Below are 20,252 nucleotides of genomic sequence, written 5' to 3'. Positions count from 1 at the left end.
CAGCGCCCTCATCTCCCCCCCCCCCCCCCCATCAACACAGGGCCTCCTCACACACACCAGGTTCCCTCAGACAGTTCCGGAGCTGGGAAAGAGCACTAGGAGGTGTGGAAGCTGGGAGACTGAGGCCACAAAACAGCCCTGAGCCTATACCTGGGCCCCTGTCTGCTTTCGACACCAACAGAGGCTGGGCCTCACGGGAGGACGGCGTGTCCCCAAACGCTTCCCACTGGACCCAGCAGGGTGTCCTTCGGCTCACGGAGGACAAAGCTGGCCAGCCCACCGCGGAAGAGGGGTCAGCTTAACGCTCCCCACTTATCTCCGCCTAGGACAAGGCAGATGCAGAAATCTGCAGAGGACGGGCACCCCGCCACACAGAGCCCCACCTCTTTACCTTCCCTCCCTCGGAGCTACAAATGGCTCCATCCGGGGACAGAGCGCAAGAGGCCTAAAGGGCAACAGTCTTCCGTGAACACGAGGCGCAGGAGTGTGTGAGGACCCACCTATGGGGGCCCAGATGTTCTCAACAAGCCTTCTAAACGTCGGACAGACAGGGTGCCTGGGTGGCTCAGTCAATTAGACATCCGACCTCGGCTCAGGGCATGATCGCACGGTTCGTGGGTTCGAGCCCCGCGTCGGGCTCTGGGCCGACAGCTCGGAGCCTGGAGCCTGCTTCGGATTCTGTGTGTCTCTCTCTCTGCCCCTCCCCCACTCACACTCTATCTCTTTCTCTCTCTCAAAAATAAACATCAGACAGTTTATTCTGGAAGCTGCCCACGAGTGGCACAGCTAATAAGTCACGAGGATTAATAGTCTTATGAAAAAAGGCAGCCTGGCACTTACCAGGCCCAGCATTTATATTACGACACTGTAGGACAACTTCCCCTCCCTACTCCAGGGCATCTCTGAGGTGCCTTGAAGAGAAGCAGTTACCCAAAAGTGCTAATCTAGGCCAGTCCTGGCTTCCTGGGGACCCTCCAGGACCTCTTGAGATTCTCCCCTTGAAAGACTCTGGTCCAGGGCCTGAGGGCTGGTTCCGAGGCCCCCACAGGGCTGTGGGTGTGGACACTTCTCCACCCTCTGACCTCTGGTCTCACCCGACGCCCAAGGTGCCCTCCCTCCAGTCAGATCACGAGATGTCACAGCAACCGCATTTCACAACGTTCAGCCAAGATGTTGAAGCCGGGAGACAATAAGGGAAGGGTAAGCACTTAAGAAAAGGGAACTCTACTGAGAAATGGTCTCATCTGAAATGGTCAAAATCAAGATACAGAAGAGGCCGGCTCTGAGTCACAAAAATGGAAAAATCCAGGAGGCTTCAGAGAAAGATTGGAGATAAATGTCGAGTAACATGACGGCGGGGGAGGGGGGGTGCAGAGGGGGAGGGTGTCTGAGTCTCCCTGGGTCGCATGTGTGTAAACCAGCCCCCTCCCCCACCCCCTTGCAAGTGGCAGCAGTGGGGCCACGGGTCCCAGGGAACCCGGGGCTCCCCGCGAAGCTTTGGGGGCCGGGTCCTGCCAAGGCATCTGCTGAGAGTGTGGGAAGGGCTCAGGGCTCCTGCCTGGAACCCCGCCCCCCCCCCCCCCCCCCCCCCGTCTCCCGTCACTCTTTCCATCCACAGGACAGGATTCGTCCCATGAGAGTGACCCTCTCCAGCTCTGTCCCAACCGGCCTGGTAACAAAACAAAAACTCCATCCTACTCAACCGGAAACAGTGACTGGAGGCTTTTTCCTGTGCTTTTTGGAAGACATAAAACAAACCAGTGATGGTGGCACGGGGGGAGGGGAGGACTCTGCCTGAGGGCCGGTGTCTGCCTAGGGCCTCAGCAGAGCTGCCCCGGCAGGCCGCCTACTTCCATCCCGGGGAGCAGCCCTTCCCCTTCCCCTGAGCCCAGCTGCCTGGGGGTCCCCTGCCAGTGTGCGAAGACAGGGCCAGGGTGGAGACCAGCACCGCGTGGGGACACGGCAGGCCCAGACAGGGACCAGGAGGACAGACGTCTCCCACCACACAGAGCCTTCCTCGCCCCCGGCCAGCCCCCCCTTGTTCTGGGCCTCAAGCTGGAACATGCTAGAACAGCGTCCCCCTGTCTGGCAAGCCTCCTTCTAGCCTGCGATTCTTTCATGCTGGTGAAAACTCACTTCTGAAAACCCAGGCCCTGCTTTCGGCAGAGAAACCCTCCCCGGGCCGCCTGCTTCAGTCTGTCACCGGAGACCCCAGCCCGAGACCCCAGCCCAGTTCCCTGACCCATTGCCAGCGGTTCTGGGGGCACTCGAGGTGCGAGCCCAGCCGGGTACTCCTGGCTTTATGATCACCTCACTCTGCCCCCGGAGCGTCTCTCGGGCTGGATTCGGTCAAGTTCCCTCCAGCCTTTCAGACATGGTGCCACTCCTGCCCCAACCCTGACCTACACCCAAGGGGGACTGCTACTCCCTCTGGGGTACCCTCCTTCCTGCTCTAGAAACCACCATCACACCTTGCTCTGCCTTATGCAGTACGGGTCTGTGCCCCTTAGGTAAAAAGTCAATGGCTGGAGGGCAGGAGAATGGCTCCACGTGCCCCACCCCCCTTCCCCAGTGCCCCAGCCTCAGCCCCTGAAGCCCCGCCCCCCCAGTGCCCCAGCCCCAGATGCCCCGCCCCTCCAGTGCCCCAGCCCCAGATGTCCCACCCCTTCCCAGTGCCCCAGATGCCCCGCCCCCTTCCAGAGTCCCAGCCCCAGCCCCTGAAGCCCCGCCCCCCCAGTGCCCCAGCCCCAGATGCCCCGCCCCTCCAGTGCCCCAGCCCCAGATGCCCCACCCCTTCCCAGTGCCCCAGATGCCCCGCCCCCTTCCAGTGCCCCAGCCCCAGCCCCTGAAGCCCCGCCCCCCCCAGTGCCCCAGGCCCAGGCCCCTAAGTCCTTGTCTGCCTGGCTCACTTGGCCCTCCCTGCTCATCAGCCCTTTACTCTCCGTTATTTTTTATGTCACCTCCTGACACAGTTTATGTTTATTTGCTTTCTGTTTGGCGCCTGCCCCTCCCAGCGGCACTTAAATCACAGGAGGCGGGGTTTGTGTGCTGCCCCCTGCACACTCCCCTGCGGCCGCCTGTCCCGCAGAGCAGACCAGGAGGAGTATCTGTCCCCTTAGGACGTGGATCCGCTTGACCTTCTTTATAGAGGCTTCAAGTTCCTCTGGTGTCCGTGCATTACGTTTTAAATTAGAAGTAGCTAATTAAATCCACATTCCTTCAATACACCTTGTGTTTCAAATACAGTTCTCTAGTCTGGATAATAAGCAGGAAATCCACTTCTATTGGTCGGCCGAGGCCCACCGTAGCGTATGCCCAGCACGCTGAGCCTCTGAGTGCTGAGCCGCACACGCCCAGCACCGGAGAGCAGCCAGGCTGGGGCTGGGGTGGGGGGCTCTACGGCTGAAGAAAGAACTAACCCTGTGACATTTGCGTGTCGCCGTCTAGAGCAGTGAGATGCTTGGAACACAGAATATTTGTTTCACGATAAAAATGCTGTGAGCCCCTCGTGTTTTTGGGTTTTTTTTTGTCTTCTTCTGCAGCGATAAGAAGGGAGAGGGATAGGAAAAGGATGTGGTGAGCACACCCCCAGCCAAGCCCCAGAAGCTTAAAGAGTAGAGTCTGTGAGTCAGAAGGCTGGGCTCACCTCCTTCCTTTCTTTCAGGTTCGTCAACATGACAATGGTTGCAGACTTCTGTTCCCAGATCATTCTCCAGAAGTCATTAACTGTCTCCTGTTTAGGGCCTGTATGCAGAGGAGGAGCCCAAAGTCAGACCCGAAGAGGGTCTCTGGCCCCTGTCACCCTGGCCTTGGGGCCCTGGGACCGGGCTCCTCCCAGGCACAGAAGGGCCGGCTGGCCCACCGGGAAGGGGTGCGGCCTCCCCGCCCCACCGCCCACACCCCTGGCCACCCCCTGGGGCTGGGATGTCCTTGGGGAGGCACACAGCAGCGTCCAGGGGGTGACCCCATTCACAGGCAATCACGGGTATTCAGCTGAGGCTGGGGTCTGAGCCTGCCTGTCCAGAGTGCCGTGCGGCCGCTCAGGGGGCCCCTCAAAGCCTCGGCACGCCAGCACCCGCTCCAGAACTGCACAAGGGTCTGTGTGTGCGCGACAGACAGACGCAGACAGAGACGCAGACGGGCCCACTCACCCTCCACGTCTAACCCCCTTCCCTCATCTCTCAGCTGCCCTCGCAGCTGGCGATGATTCAGTGCCGTCCAGCGGGGTGTGGGCTGAGGTTCCTGGGGAGCGGTCTGAACCAAAGACAAAGTGTCCCCAGAAGAAAGTCCTCTGCCCTTTGCCCTCCTTCCTGCCTGAATGCAGACACAGTGCCTGGAGACGCAGCCATTTTGTGACCCTGAGGCAGACAGTGACATGCCACGGAGGGCGGAGCAGGAAGATCAAGAGGTCCCTCTCCTTTGAGCCACTGCCTGGGCCCCGGGCCGCCCCCCCTTCTTACTAGAGAGAGACTCCTCTATCTGTGTCAGCTGATGTCTGTCGGGTTCTCTGACGCTGCACTCTGGGTGTATGCGTCTGTGTGCTTCTCTATTTCCTAAGAAATGTACATTTTTAATAAGCTCTCAAGTGATTCCGACGTGCGCTGAATTTGGGGACCCATTGTCGGAAAGACTGTCGCCTGCGAGGGAGGAAGCCCACGAAAGTCGCTGTGGGCTCCACGTCCCCAGCCACCTCTGGGCTGACGGATGGTAGGTCAGACCTCGTCCGTGCAAAGTGGATCGTGTGCGAGCTGAAGGGCGCATGCGAGGTGCCCTGGGGGTTAAGGCCTTGATCTGATAAGCGACTCCCTCCCTTCCCCACCCGCCTGGAAACAACCACAACTGGGAGCCACACCCGAGCTCGGCCAGCTGAGAGAGGTTCAGGGTTGTCTAATGAAAGAATCAGCACGTTCAAATGATAACCGTTAACCTACTGGGTGCCCTGTCTTTGCACCATGCATGTGAGGGAACAGGCATGTGTCTGTCTGTCTGTCTGTCTACACGCATGCTTTGCGTGGATGTACGTCCAACGTGCCGGCTACACCTACAGTCATAAATGATGACACCCTTCCCTGGCTGCCCAACCGCGGAAGGGGGACCTGGGCTCTCAGGGGCTCCAACTCGTCTGTTCTTTTGAAGCTCTGTTTGTACAACACGCTTCATCATCTCGTGGGGCAGAGCTTTGCGAACGAAGGCACAGAATGACCCGAGAAGGCTTGCTGAGAGGCAGGTGTGAACGTAGCACGTCTGAGCAGCTCCCAGGACATGCTGACACTCGGGGTCAATGGAGCGCCAGCCTCGAATCGCAAGGCTCTGTGAGATTCGGGACACCCCTGTGTGGCCCCTGCTCAGGGACAGCTTGGACAGACTGCAAACAGGCAACACAGACGGGGCGGTACAGGAAGCCCTGGGGAAGCCTCGGGATTCCTGGCAGCAGATAAGGACCAGGTAGCCTCCCACGTCATGTTACCAAAATCCCGTTTTGAAAAGAACAGCAAGAAGCTTACCTTGAGCCGCTATGAATTTATTCTTCTCCTTGTAACCCTAGAAACATAAAACCAGGTTTGTAATTCTTCCTCGTTTTCTTGGCTGAAGGCGTTTGCCGTTGTTGTTTGGAAAGTAACGCGTATCAACCACGAGAAAGTTGGAAAACACAGAAAGAAGAAGAAAACTCACTAGTCCTTTCGGAGCCAGTGCTACTTTTGTTGGCCCCGCCGTAGATTTTTCCTGTGAATACTTTCCCAGTCGCACACGCACACACACAAGCAGACACACGTTCAGATACTTTTAACTGGTAAGTACAAATTCTCCTATGTTGTATTTTAAGATAATTTTATAATTTATATTAACCGATATTTTAAGGTTCACTTAAGGTGAACGCTTAAATCTTTTTTATGTTTATTTTTGAGAGAGAGAGAGACAGAGAGACAGAGAGAGGGAGAGAGATAGACTGTGACCTGGGGAGGGGCAGAGAGAAGAGAGAGACACAGAATCTGAAGCAGCCTCCAGGCTCTGAGCTGTCAGCACAGAGCATGACGTGAGTTACATCATGACTGGAGCCGAATTCGGGTGCTTAACCGACTGAGCCTCCCGGGCGCCCCAATTAAAATGAATTCTTAATCCATTGCATTATGGTTTTACCATAGTTTGTTTAACTGATCCCTCTTGTCCTATTTGGTCAGTAATGGAACGAATGCTGTAACAAACATCTTTGTGCTTATCTGTTTCTTGAAAATGAATCCCCGGACAGATGCTAATTCAAAAGCCCCGGGCGACTCTGTGCTCTCTGTGCTGTGGCCAAGCTGCCCAGGAAGGTTGTGACCCGGCCCCAGAGAGGAAAGTCACGATTCACGCTGAGTCCCCAAATGGTGCAGGTGTGTGCATCAGGCCGGGCCGGGGACAGGAAAACAGCAGACTTACATCTATGTACGAAGCATTAATATAGTCTGAACAGGGGGCTCCGTCCACTTGGCTCAGAATCACCCTGGAATGATCATCTGTTTAGAAGAAAACAAAAAACCATGACATCAGGATAAGGAAATCACACCTGCCATACGTTTCTTCCATCTACAGCATTAAACACGGCACCTGACATGACCGGGTCTTGCGTGGCGATCACCGGGACAGAGGACGCATCCTTTTCAATGTCCTCATGAGACCCTCTGTGTCATGAGGATGGGAATACACCTGTTTCACTGAATGAGCACTGCATCTCAGCACTGAGGACAGTGCCCGGCCCTAACCAGGTGTCCGGTAAGACCTGTGGGCTGACAGCAGAGGCATGAATTTCAGCGTCCAGGAGTGGGGGCTGCTGGGCCTCACATAGAAACAGAACAGCAGCACGTGCTGGGGCCCCGCAGTGAGATCACCATATTCTCCGAAACCCCAGCTGGGCCCCCATCTTAACAAGGCCCTTGCACACTGAGGAGAGCCCTGGACGGAAGGGCTGGGGTCCATGCTCCCGGGCTTTCCAGGGAAGGGACAAGCTGACTCCACACCCCGATCCCCATCCTTCCAGTCGGCCCTAGGGCTGGAAGGTGGACGGAACTCACGCTGACCTGAGCTGGGCCTGGCGGGCCACCTGCCTGGAAGATTCTGGCCTGCTGTACAAGCAACTCTCTAGCGAGGGGGCTGACCACAGAGAGCTCTGTGTGGGTGTGTGACGTGTGCTTCCTCCATGTGGGGGCGGGTGGTGTGCAGGTGTGTGTGGTAGGTGGGGGTGCGGTGTGTGTCTTCTCTGTGTGTGTGGGTCTGGCGTGTATGTGTTTGTGGAGTGTGTGTGTGTGTGTGTGTGTGTGTGTGTGCGCGCACATTTGGGGAAGTTTCAACCAGGGCCCCCACTGTGACCTTGGTGGGTCCTTGTCACTCCTGCCTTCATGGGCCCCTTCCTCCATAAAAGAAAAAAGTAAACACTTTATTTTACAACTGTGTTATTAGTTAGTATAAAGCTTACCGTAACCAGACTGGATTATGGTGTTGTTTTTGTTTTTGTTTTTCTGATTTTAAAGGAAATCAGATGGTGTCATGGGCCCTTCAAAGTGTCATGGCCCCGGGCCTGGGTCTCCTACTTCCAGCTGCACAACAGCTATCGGAAATACTGAGGATGGATGGCCAGACCGGGCCCAGGGCCAGGGTCAAGAGTCAAAGCTGCTCCCGGGGTGGTTCACACCACCCCGGGCACGGGGCTTGGGACAGAGTGAGCACTCCGTATGTATTTACCGCGTTCTATCGTCCTGCTTTGTCCTGCTTTACCCCCTGCTTGTCCCCACAGGTCTGAAACTAACTGAGACGTGTGTGTTTGCGGGGTGGGTCTGCGGCAAAGGAGCTGTTGTCTTCCGCATTCTTGGAAGGCGCTGCTGACCTCAGACACCTGTTGACTAGACACGGTATCGCTGGGCCCGATCTATCCTGCCCCCAGCAGCAGAGGCCACTGAGGCTTTCAGGGAAAGTCATGGCTCGTATGGGGCAGCCAGGGTGTCAAACCCCAAACGTACAGCCCGATGGCCTCCTCTACGACACCCTCCTGCTCAGGGGCTGACAGCCCTAAAGCAGATACGGCTCCGGCTGAGCATGTGTAAAGACAGTTGAAAATAATTTGGAACCGTTTACGCTTTGAGAACAGCTATAGAAAGCCGAGGGCAGAAAATAGCCTTCTGGTTAGATTTAGAACCTTGCAGTTTCGGAGAGCTTCCTGTCTTTTTATTCTGAAAGTCACACTTCGCTCTCAAAACATTATATTTTGAAATTACTGGCTGTTGCTGTTTTTTTTTCCAGAGTAGAGGATGCTGTCTCCCTACCAGTCACCAAGCTTTTCCGAAGCCCAGCCTCATGGACACGCCAGGCATCTTGTTCTCTGTCATCCAAGCTCCCTAGAGCCATTTCCATGCCTGGGTCGAGGGGTTTCTTAAAAATCTAGTAAATTTAGGGGTGCCTGAGTGGCTCAGGCGGTTAACCAGCAGACTCTTGATTTCAGCTCAGGTCATGATCTCACAGTTTGTGAGATTGAGCCCCACATCAGGCTCTGTACTGTCTGCTTGGGATTCTTTCTCTCTCTTTCTCTCTGCCCCTCCCCCGCTCACTCATGAGCACTCTCTCGCTCTCTCTCGTTCTCTCTCTCTCTCTTAAAATAAATAAACTAACTTTCAAAGAATTTTAAATAAGGGTTTTAGTGAGTAAGAGGCAAATGGGGGCAGGACCCTAGAAAAGTGCTGGGGCTGGGTAGGTAGGTCCTCAACAGATACATTCAGTAAGTCAATGCATAAATTAAATTAATTAACGAAGTTAATTAGTCAAACTAATAGTAGATAATAATACTAATTTGCAAATATCCCGATTTTTACTTGACACAAAATATTCCAAAGATCCCAAGCCTCCCCCCACGGTTCTCCTTTCCCTCGAGCTGCTCCAACCAAGCGGCTTGCCTCCCTCCTTCTCTGATAACCCACCCCAGATCCAGTGGCAAGCCCTCCCGATTGGACCCCCACTGCGTGTCCAGAGTCTAACCCTGGCCCAAGCCCCTCCTCACTGCACAGCTTCGTGTCCCATCTCCTTGCGGCTCCCTTGGCTGCCTACGCAAATATGTTTTAGCCGAAAGACTATTTGGTTAATTTCTCATCGTAGTTGGATCATAGTCTTATAGGGGCCTTTGGAAAAAAAAAAAAAAAGAGGTGTCAATCCTATGCTTGTAAAGTGCAAAAGAATTATTTCTATTAAGTGCTAAGAGTCCAGAGACCACACAAATTGGGCGGACCACAGCTTGTCGTGCCTCTGAAGAGACGGACTTAATTCCAATCCTAAAAATGCAACCAAGTGGACTGAGGCCCACTGCACAGGCTGGCTCCCTTGCTTCCACGGAGGCTCTGTCTGAGAACGGGGAGATTCTCTGGCCTGGGGCTCCGGATTTAAACCCTTCCCGGCTGCCTTTCTGTTAGCCTGATGGGCAAAGCCCACAAGAGGGGTCCAGCTGAACGAAGAATACTGCAACCCTCCTTGGCCAGCTGACAGCTTGGAACATTCAGGTTTGTCCTGGCACCAAGGTGGGCTGTGAAAGGCACCCCCGGGGTGAAGCCTGTCCAGCCACTTCCCTGGACAGATCTGTCAGCTATCTGGCCCGACGGCCTCCCTGGACCCCACACCCCGCAGCCCATGGCCCTGTTTAGCTGCTGGCGTTGCTAAGCCCTCCCACAAAGCTGCCAAATCTCTGCACATTTCTCATTCTGTCATTTCTGCCCCTGGTCTGGGAGACCCACGGCTGGTGGCCGAGAGCACTGAGTCTGAGATGCGGAGATGCCCAGGGCCACTGTCAGCACAAGACTGTGGCTCAGGACTGGGCCCAGGAGCGGGCCCCCGCCAGCCCGTGCGGGGGGCACTCCCCTGGGCCCCTGGGCAGACCCACGACAACAGAGGTGGCCTGAGCCCGCTGTGGGAGACGGCCACCTAGACCTCCCTGGACAAGCGCCAAGCAGTGGTGCTGGCCCGGGCCCTCGTCCCCGAGTCCCGGGACTGTTATACTGCCCAGGCAGGCACAGTCCCCAGGAGCTACAAAGGAATGTTGAGTTTACTCCACACGCTACCAATCATGCAGAAAAAGTAAAGTCTTACTGGGAAGGATGTTGGGATATCTGTTTTTTTCTCTATTTTCTTCTTTATTGGCCAGTTCAAAAGTTCCTTGTATGTGTCCAGATGGCAACGACTAGAAGAAAATACACAGTTAGCACTAAACGTGATGAATCCGAACACAGCGTTTACGCCCACTTCGCTAACGGGCACAGGAATCAAGGAAACCCCGGCCGAGCAAACGACGTGCAGTCCACCGCCCTCCCTGCCCGGCGGGCTGTGCCAGGTGCCGGGCAGATGCATAAGGAAGACACAGGCCCGCCTGCCCTCAGGGCGCTCTCGCCAGCGGGCCAAGCGAGCTGTGGACGTGGTGACGACCCCACCGTTGAGCCCTCAGCTGCATGAAGGCGGGGACTTGTCTGTGCACTGTCACCAAAGCCCTGGGAGCCACTGGTCCTGGCCCGGAGCGGGGACTCCACGGATACTTACAGACTGAGCACAGGAGAACTCTGGAGCAGGAGAGGGCAGAGCAAGGGCACCTTGCGGAGGGGCTGTGGAGGCCAGCTGTGCCCGTGGGGCTGGGCTCGGGGATGGGCAGAGGATGTTCGGGGAGCTTAGATGTGGGCCTCCTGCTTGAGAGGCCGCGCGCTCGCGGGCCAGCGGGTAAGGTCCAGCTGGCCTCTTGTGGGAAGCACGGACTCCAGCCCCAGCCTGGATCAGCGCAAGATCCCCAGGGGTCCTGTGTGCGCACCTGGCTTCAGGAACTCTGCCCTATCCCCCCGCCACCTCGGATGAGGACACCGAGGCGTGAGACGCTAGCTAGCACCCTGTGACTGATGTGTGGCTCCGTGGACACGAACCCGGCTGACCCTGGGCTCCCTGACTTCCACTGATTCTAGTCGTCCCCCCGCATTCGCTGGCTGCTGGGACGCCCTCCGCACGTAGGCAAGCCCCGTGCAGTGCACTGTGGGAAAGAGCCTTTTGAACCCCCAGATCACGGCCTTCAACGTTAACCTCAACGTTGACTGGACTGGGGAGGGGACACTGGAATTCGAGGAACGAGTGTCACTATTTACCAAGCCGCTGAGATGTGCCAGGCACTGGAGGAGGAGTGGGTCACCTGCCCCAGGCCATAACTCACCTATTACAAGAGCACACTAGAATCATCCATTTTCCAGATGAGGAAACTGGCCCCTAAGGCTGCTGGAGATTTGTCCAGGTTCACCTGGCTGGCAAGCGGCAGGTACCTTCAGTCTGGCCTGGAGCTGGCCACCAAGACTCCCCTTCTTCAAGTGTGAAGTCCCCGGAAGACGGGGGCAGACCTCACAAGTGCTGCGCGGCCCTAGGCTTATTCACACCATGAGTCACAAGGGCTGGACTCACCGCCCACAGGTGCCGAGAGCCTCCCTCTTCTGGGGCGGGGGGCTTCTCCCTCACAGACTGAGCCCCTGCCAGCCAGTTAACTTTTTCTTTTGTTTTCAGTTCACCAAACTGGACGGCCACCGGCAGAGAGCCTGGTGGGTGCCTTAGGGTCAATGCCTTCTCTACCCAAAATTCCTGGTTCTCTCTCTCTCTCTCTCTTTTTTTTTTTTGTTAATGTTTATTTATTTTGAGAGACAGAGGGAGACAGAGCATGAGCAGGAGAGGGGCAGAGAGAGAGGGAGACACAGAATCCGAAGCGGGCTCCAGGCTCCGAGCCGTCAGCACAGAGGCCGACGCGGGGCTCGAACCCACAAGCGATGAGATCACAACCTGAGCCGAAGTCGGACGCTCAACAGACTGAGCCACCGAGGCGCCCCACAAAATTCCTGGTTCTTATCAAAGCTGTCTTGACACTGATTTTCTGGACCTAACCTAAACAGGGAATCTGTGGCAACATTCTACAGACTTCTCTCTTTCTATACTCGAAAGCTTTTTTGTCCTCACCCCTGAGAATAAAAATGAGGTATAATACTGTAACGGTGGGCGCATGATGTCATGCGTTTGTCTGAACCCACACAATGTACCACACTGGAACCCCAGCTCTGGACGTTGGTCAGTTAGTGACAATGAGTCAACATCAGTTCTCATTTGGAACACACGTAGGGCGTGAACACGGGACACTGTTGATTTGGGATACTGTGGGCTAAGGGGGAACGCTGTACTCTATGCCCAATCTTTCCCTAAGCCTAAAACGGCTCTAAAAATTAAAATCTATGCGAATGATTAATTGAAAAAGAAAAAAAGAACCCAAGAAACCTCCCTCTTCCTCGGAAGGTGGGGTGGCTACGGTGAGGTATGTGGGGAGGTTGGAGGGTTAGGTGTCGAGGGGGGACCCAGCTCTGCCCCACCCCCCGCAGTGGCCTGAGACCCGGGATATGAAGTTGGGGTGGCGATACCGGCTTTTTGGGCTGCGCGGGGGGCCACTTGGGGTGAGGCCAGGTGCTCTGTGTAGAAGGCATATCTCTGTCTCCAAGCGCACAGAATGACTGCCACCCCTCACTTTGTCCCGCTGTCAATCTGCCTGCAGACTCGAATCTCTGAGCTGCTCAGTGGGCACAGGGGAAACGGGGCAGCACCCGGGGAGGGCTCTGCTGCGACCGGGTCACCCCCACAGCGCTGAGCAGGAGCCGTGCAGGTCGTGATCGGTCAATAAATACCTGGCGATTGAATGTGCGATTACATAAATTGGCCGAACAGGGTCGGCTGGTGTGCTTGCTTCTGGAGGTGGGATTTCATCTCGGTGAGCACACACAGGAGCCACAGGTCACGTCCCTGCCCCCTCCTCCCTGCTCTGCAGTGCTGGGCAGGTGGTAGCCAATGAGAAGAACAGAGAGCAGCCAGGTGTGGGCTGGTCCAGCATGCTCCAGGGGTCGGTTCTGGCTCACGCCACCCCTGCGCCTTTCTACAACACGCATGCTAGGGCTGGGGCAGGGCCCCTGAGCTGGACAGACTCTGTCTGGGGAGGGGGTGTTCCTGCCCTGAATGGCACTCACTGGCCGGGGTTTCACTGGGGGGCCTGGGAGAGCCTCTGCTGGGATGGCACTCTATCATGGCGGGTGGAGACTGTGAGACTGGATGTCCCCAGGAGTCATCCTAAAAAGCATGGCAGCCCCAGACGCCTCTCGTGCAGACACTGGGCGAAGCTGGGCACGCATCTGCCTCTTTTACGTGTTCGGACAATCCTACGGGGACAGGCAGCGTCCTTCTGGTACAGGCGAGCAATCCGAGGCAGGCAGAGGTGGAATCAATGGACCAAGCAAGCGCCCCAGGCTGGTAAGAGGCAGGCCGGCCAGCATTCACGCCTCGACCATGCCACCGAAGTGACCCAGGGCCAAACTCCTTCAGCTCACGGATGCTCTGGGTCGGCAATACACAAACGTCCAAACTCGTTTTGAGACTTGTCCGTCCCTTTCTTCGTCTCTGGGACTGGAACTCAGGACATCAGGCGAGGAGGAGGAAGAGGGGAACAGCTGTCTAACTCAAGCGGGGTCATCACAGAGTCAAGAGTGGGCGGGTCCTGGAAGTCTCCAGGGCGCTTAGGAGACAGAAGCCACACAAACACGGCTTGAGACACAGCCAGCTGGGGAGCGCATGGGTCGCTTAGTCAGTGAAGCGTCCGACTTCGGCTCAGGTCGTGATCTCATGGACCGTGGGCTCAAGCCCCGTGTCAGGCTCCATGCTGACAGCTCGGACCCTGGAGCCCGCTTCGGATTCTGTGTCTCCCTCTCTCCCTGCCCCTCCCCTGCCTGTGCTCTGCCTCTTATTCTCTCTCTCAAAAATAAAACAAACAAAAAAGACGGGCCAGCTCTCACTGGCGAGAGCAACAAACTGGGGTTCAGAGACTACAAGCAGCTTGTCCCGGGTCCCCCAGCGCAGGAACCAGACCCTCCTTCCCTCTGCATATCTACTCATCCTTCACTGCCCGGAGGCCTCCAGTGGGCAGCTGGGCAGGGCAGGGCAGGGCACGAAGGGTGACGCACTTGCTTCGGGGGCAAAATCTGAAGTGGCACCATAAACCCAGGAATCGAGGTAAAATAATATCCAATGCAACATTGAAAACATTTTTTTTTACATTCAAAGTTAAGGCACGATGTCGCAAACACCAAACCTTTAAATAATGCCAGGATGGGTGACGGTGGGGTGACAACTCATGGTGGAGCCTGGGACCGCAGGAGAACTCAGTCGGAATGATCTTGTCTTCATTTACTATTTCGTTCGGCATGGATTGCCTGCATCAATTTTGATATTTTGGGGGCGCCTGGGTGGCTCAGTTGGTTAAGCATCCGACTCAGGCTCAGGTCACGATCTCGCAGTTCATGAGTTTGAGCCCCGTGTCGGGCTCTGTGCAGACAGCACAGAGCCTGGATGGGATTCTCTCTCTCTATCTCTGTCTCTGTCTCCCTTTCTCTCTGCCCCTTCCCCACTCTCTCTGTGTCTCAAAACAAATAAACAAACAACACAAAATTTTTTTGATATTTTTGCATAATTGAAATACTATTTATCCCGACTGAGCTGCTCATGCCTGGGGCAGGTGCGTCGCCTGCCTGACCCTACTTCCAGCCCTGCTGCGTTGGAGTCGCCCTCACTTTAGAGATCTCAGCGGAGCCGGCTGGTTCCAACTCACGGTCCTCCTGCCGGCAGAAGGCCGACCCCCACGTCCACGCGGGGAAACACAAGCACATGGGGAAACAGGACAAGACAGGAGGGGACAAAGTCACACCGCTGCCAACTTGGGTAGTTACTGTGAACACGGAGAATGAACTTCTCTCGCCAGGCTGACAGATTGCAAAACAATACTGCGTCGAGCTGTCTTTCAAGATGACCTAATTTCCCCAAAATAGAAGACACAATTGGAAACAAAGGGAAGCAAGGCAAAGGCGGGTGAGGCTCATGTTAAAAAAATAAGCAAAGTACCAATGCCATGCTTCGTCACCTCCCGTGCCCTCGCGGGATGCTTCCGTGTGAAAAGCCACGCATCTGCTGGAGTGCCGTCTCTGGATTAAATAGCTACACCACACGCCGCTGGTTATGCGGCCCACTGCCCAGAGCCCCTCTTAGACGGTGGAGGCTGGCTGCCCAGACGTTGGCCCCTGTGCCAGGGCCCGGGGGGGGGGGGGGGTGGGGCAGCAGGCTAAGCAAGGCGCGGTCAGCGTCACCGGCCTCTCTTTAGGGTTCAACACTGAGCACACGGCTGCGTGTGACGTGTGCAAAAGATGCACAGAGCTCACGAGGAACATGGTCAGGGGTAAACACTGAATGGCTAGACCCCAGATGAGTGTCCCCGGTGTCTCTCTTACCTGCACCCCCCTCCATGTGCCTCCCTCTCTCCCTCCCCCCACCCCCCAAATCTCTGTCTATCCAACAGAGTCACAATTCACAGGACATTGACAAAAACTCGAATCGCACGAGGCGAGGCGTCACGAACGCACCTTCATGGTTTTTGTGGAGAGCTGGGGGAATCGGCTTGCTCCCGTGGGGACCATCACAGTTGGTTAAAGCCGTGCTAGTTGGCTGCTGCCATTGCCAGATCCACAGAGGCAATTCACCCAGAACGGCAGTAGCTGGGTGATGCCCAGGAGAGGCTGGGGCACAGGTCGAACCGAAGCCCGTGGCCCCTCAAGCGGCCCCACGGCTGTTTAAGTCATGCCACGAGGGTGGTTCGCAAGAGGGATGTTTCCTTCACCCGCGAGATGCACGAGGTTGCCGAGGCCCATTAGAAGGGGGGGGGGGTCCACCGCTTTCCACGCAGGACTGTCACCCTGCCGCCCGCTCGGGCCCTGGTCTTCCACATCAGGGAGACCGCCGTGTCCCTATCACGCTAGATTTTGGGACTCGGCGCTCAGAGCGTCTGTGCTGGAAGGGGCCTTCGGGAACCTCTCGCTCGACCGTCTCATCTTACGAATGAGCAACGAGGGGTGTGCGTGGACCTCGCAGGAGAAGCCAGGCGTCCAGAAACCCCTCTGGGACAGTGTGGCGACCCACGCGAGTGTATGCGGTCTTTGGGAAGATGTGCCCTGAAATGCGGTGCTGCGTTTCCCAGGCCCCGACCCCACGACAAGAACAGCAAGGAACCTCCAAACTCACGTTGAACTCCTCCCGAAAGCGCTTGCAGTCATCCGCCGACCGGACGCGGATCTCCTCCTCCAGGTGCGCCACGGGGATGGGGAAGTACTTCTTGGGCCCGGAGGGGGACCTGCTGAGAAGCATCACTCTTTGCTGCTCTGTGGGACCAGAAGACACATGGGGGCCACTCAGCCAGGTTTCCGGATGGCTGACTCATGAACCGGACGGACAGACGGCACCCCGGAGGAATGACACAGTCAGAGGGTGGACGGTGCTCTCCGATCACGAAGCCGGGGCCGAGCAGGGCCCCACGCAGCTGAGCGCAGAGGTCTGCCCCCTGTGATAACATCCACACCAGAGGGGTGTCCCTCTGGCCGGTGTGACCTGCTCTCACCAACCACAGTCACCTCATCTTCCAGCTCAGCCCCCAGCCCCCGCTCCCTCCACCAAGGATCCGGGCACTCTCACACTCCAACTCACTTTTCCAGGCTTGAAATAGGGAGAAACGATTGTACGTTAATCAATACGGAAGAGTAACTTTGGTTCAGGTGGGAAAGACAGGGAATCGGTTAGGATATGCGTCTCCCTCAGCCCTATCTTCCTTGTGACAAATAGTCTGCTTGCTGAAACACCACAAGCTCCAGAAGTAGTAAGAGAAACCCTCCTGGGGGCTCCTGGGTGGCTCAGTCAGTTAAGCATCTGACTTTGACTCAGGTCATGATCTCGTGGTTCGTGGGTTCGAGCCCCGCATCGGGCTCTGTGCTGACGGCTCAGAGCCTGGAGCCTGCTTCGGATTCTGGGTTTCCCTCTCTCTCTGCCCCTCCCCCCCTCAAATAAATAAATGTTTAAAGAGAGAGAGAGAGAGAGAGAGAGAGACCATCCCTGCTTTGCGGGGAGTGGGCAGGGAGGCACTGACAACGAGGACGGGCCTCAGGAGAGATCCTTCCATCAACTCAGAGTGAGACAAAAGGAGAGATTGCTGGCGGGGGCTTCTCTTCCTGCAACGTGACTGATACTCTTGACAAAGTCCACATGAACACTCTGCTGTCACTCCTGCAAAGGGCCTGTCCCCACCTGCAGAGCCTTTCTGAAGCCCAGCCAAGAACTCCTTGCAGGGCTCGTTCCTCTGAGAGCAGACGCGTCAGAGTGAGTCTGGCTGGGCCTCTGGGCCTTGCCAGCCACACCTTCTTCCCTCCCTTTCAGGGCTGTTGAAACGTGCAGGGAGCGAGCTGGGGCAGGAAGGAGGCGCCCGCAGGCCACAGCAGCACCGAACGAGGTTCTTGGTGACGTTCAGGTCCCGCCAGCACCCCAGGACTGCCCTCCAGCCCCTTGCTAGGTCTTTTGGGGCTGACGTTCTTTTTTATTATCTGGGGGCCGGTTCTGCAATTCTGTTTGAAGGCTGACGGTATGTCTGCTCCCCCAAACCATGGAACTATTAGGTAGCAAGCTGACTAGAGGAAGTTACAGTCACTGGTGTGAACCAATCATTCTGAAAGTCTCTGCCTCACAGAACTTTCTCAGCCACCTGCACTTGTGGGCAAAAGAAACAGTGTGCCTTGTAAGTAGCATTGAGGCACAGAACTGAGCCCAGAGCCCGAAAGACAAGGCTGGGAATGCCCTCCACGGGGACCATCCCTGCCTCACACGTTGGCAGATCAGCTCTCTTCCAGCGTCAAGATCCGAAAACGGTGCGAATTTCAGGGGAGCCCTTTAGAGCATGAACCAGGCTGTCTCATCCTAGGGTGATTTTAAAGGGCTTCCTGAAAACTGTCACACGTCAAAACCCTGTCAACAGGACAGGATGTGAACAGCGTTTCCAACAAAGCCACAAACGGAAAGTCTCCCATGTCTGTTTCATAGCCGAGGGAAAGGAGAAAAGTTTTGAAATGGTAACATTCTACCATCGCAAACGCCAGCATTACACCAGGTAAAGGGAGACCCAAGTCTCAAAGGCGAAGGGGTTTAATGTTGCAAATAAGAGGCGGACGACAGCCCCCAGCAAACCCTCCCGGCAGCCCCCCCCCCCCGCCGGCCCCCCGGCCCCGCAGGGTACCTTGTTCTTCCAGGATTCCGTTGGGCACCTTCTTGTCATTGGCGCTGACCACGGCTTTCCTCTGCTTCCTGAACCTTCGAGACACAGACTGGTTAGCCTCGGGCACAGGGAAGGTCCCTGGGACGCAGGGCTCTTGCGCAAGGATACCCACCAGGTGAGCCTGGAGAAGCTCTTCCTGCCGCTCATGGCTGGACCCTGCCACGCCGGCCCCGGGTCGCCAGCCCCGCTCGTCCCCGGCCCCTCCGGTCCCCAGCCCTGCCGCCCTCTGCCTGGGCCCACACCCGCAGTGCGGCCAGGAGGAGATCATTTCCTCATCAGAGCTGGTCGGGGCAAGTCCGCCCGCGCCCCGGGGACACTCCTACCTGAAGAAGTAGGCGGCGAGGAGGAGGGAGACGACTAACAGCAGCAGAGGCAGCAGCAGCCAGGCCAGCAGGGGCTGGGACGCACGGGGGTCCGGAGGGCCTGCGGGCAGAGCCGGTCCCCATCACGATGGGACTCAGACGAAGGGAAAAAGGGGGTTTGGGCGAGGAAGGAGCCCCAGCACCAGACCACGCTTCCCCGTCGGCAAAGCAGGCCACCGCCCGGTGCCTTGTGCTCTCACCACTGATGAGATGAGACACGGGGGACAGAGCGTGAACTGAGGGGCCGGTGACTTTGACCCTGGTGAGGGCTGAGGGGCAGTGAAGGCGCGACAGGGAGCTCCCCGCCCCCCTCAAGGAACCTGTTTCCCCGGGGTCCGGGGCACCAGGAAGGTGGAAGAGGGTGGAGGGTCAGATGCCCTGCTGTTGTGGGGACAGTGTGGGGAGCTGCCAGGGCCAGGCAGGAGCTCAGGGCAATGGGGGTGCAGCCTGGCCCGTGGGCTGGGTGAAGGTCTGTGGCCAGGCCACGACCAGGTCCCCTGAAGCTTCGAGCTTCCGATCCTACGGGTCCAGGCTGACTTTCCTCATTCAGAAGGAGCCACATCCCTGGACCAGGGGCAGCTGCCTTGGGCTGCCCAGGACCTGCCCAGTAAGCCCAGATTCTGAGGGGGCTCTGACAGGCTGGCTGTTCTGACTTAGCCCCTGCCTCCCCAGACTCCCACTCACCAAAATGTCCCCACTCCCAGGGAGATCTCGAATGCCCCCTCCTCCAGGAAGCCCGCTTGGCTCCCCTTCTGTGGATCCCAGAGAGTCTCTGTATGCCTCCAAGCACAGACCCTACTCTCTCGGAATGAACAGACCCTGGGGGCGACCGCCTTCCCTCTGAGTCAGTGGATGTTCCTCAAAGACAACAATGGTCCTCCCATAGCTTTGTGTCCTCCCATAGCTGAGCCCAGTGGGGGCACCGCGGTCCTGCAGCTTCCCTCCCCTGGCACCCCATCCTCGTGTATCCTAAAGGTCCCTCCCCACCCCCATCCAGGTTGTAAGCAACTCCCCCCTCCGGGGCCTCACACTGGCTCTGGCACCCGTCAGTGGCCAAGGCACGTATTTCTAATAAATGCCAGTTTTTACTGATTCGAGTGACCGTCTGATGTAGAGGTGCACTGACTGAGAGACACCTGGTCTGTGATGAGGTGGCCCCGGATGCCAGAAGCCTGGCCAAACAAGACGCCCTCCTTCCAGGCTGAGCCAATGCCTCTCCCATGTGGCCAGGGACCTCCCAAGTCAAGTTGTAGGGCAAAGCCAGGGCGACACCAGGCAGAGCCTCTAAGAGCGTGTGCCCCAGTCCCTCTTCCCTGGCCCTACCTGCTGCAGAGCTCCCCTGGGGAGCTGACCCGGCTGGGGGGGGGGGGTTGGGGGGGGAGCTTCCACACTCGCCCACCCACGGAGGCCCCGCCCTGCTCTGCCAGGCCCTTGCAGCAAACTCAAGCCCGGGCTGATGGGGAGATGCCTGACCCCGGGGGGCGGCGGGGGCCTGGGTGTTCCACTCCCCGACTGGGGTCCATCCCTGCCCTGCCAAATGCAACCACAGGGCACAGGCGGGTGCCCTTCTCTCGCCCCCCACTTCTGCATTTGCACAGACCTCGGCTGCCCCAGGCCAGCGTCCATCTTGGCAGTGACCGAGTGGCTAGCGTGCGGGTCCGAGGGCTGGCTGCACCTGGCTGAGGGTGTGGGCACTACCC

The 20,252-nt window shown here is 57.2% G+C and overlaps 1 protein-coding gene across 5 annotated transcripts in view; it reads right to left on the bottom strand.

Annotated features, from left to right (window-relative positions):
• PTPRE (protein tyrosine phosphatase receptor type E) overlaps nt 1-20,252 on the bottom strand; it is a 162,832-nt gene that overhangs the window by 20,083 nt on the left and 122,497 nt on the right. For 4 of the 5 annotated variants that reach the window (XM_086681174.1, XM_086681171.1, XM_086681170.1 and 1 more), the window contains 7 exons: nt 18,514-18,613; nt 18,152-18,225; nt 16,120-16,256; nt 10,099-10,189; nt 6,418-6,494; nt 5,505-5,541; nt 3,647-3,744 (listed from right to left, as the gene is read on the bottom strand). In XM_086681174.1, coding sequence (XP_086537300.1) covers nt 3,647-3,744; nt 5,505-5,541; nt 6,418-6,494; nt 10,099-10,189; nt 16,120-16,256; nt 18,152-18,225; nt 18,514-18,613 — 614 coding nt within the window. Of the gene's footprint in view, nt 1-3,646; nt 3,745-5,504; nt 5,542-6,417; nt 6,495-10,098; nt 10,190-16,119; nt 16,257-18,151; nt 18,226-18,302; nt 18,489-18,513; nt 18,614-20,252 lie in introns of those variants that run through there. The other variant, XM_086681173.1, reaches the window with a different exon arrangement.

This window comes from Puma concolor, chromosome D2, assembly GCF_028749965.1.
Source record: "Puma concolor isolate L17-30 chromosome D2, mPumCon1.1.hap2, whole genome shotgun sequence".
NCBI classification, from domain to species: Eukaryota; Metazoa; Chordata; class Mammalia; order Carnivora; family Felidae; genus Puma; species Puma concolor.
The sequence above is the reverse complement of the archived record's forward strand: the minus strand, read 5'-3'. Positions and strand labels throughout refer to the sequence as shown.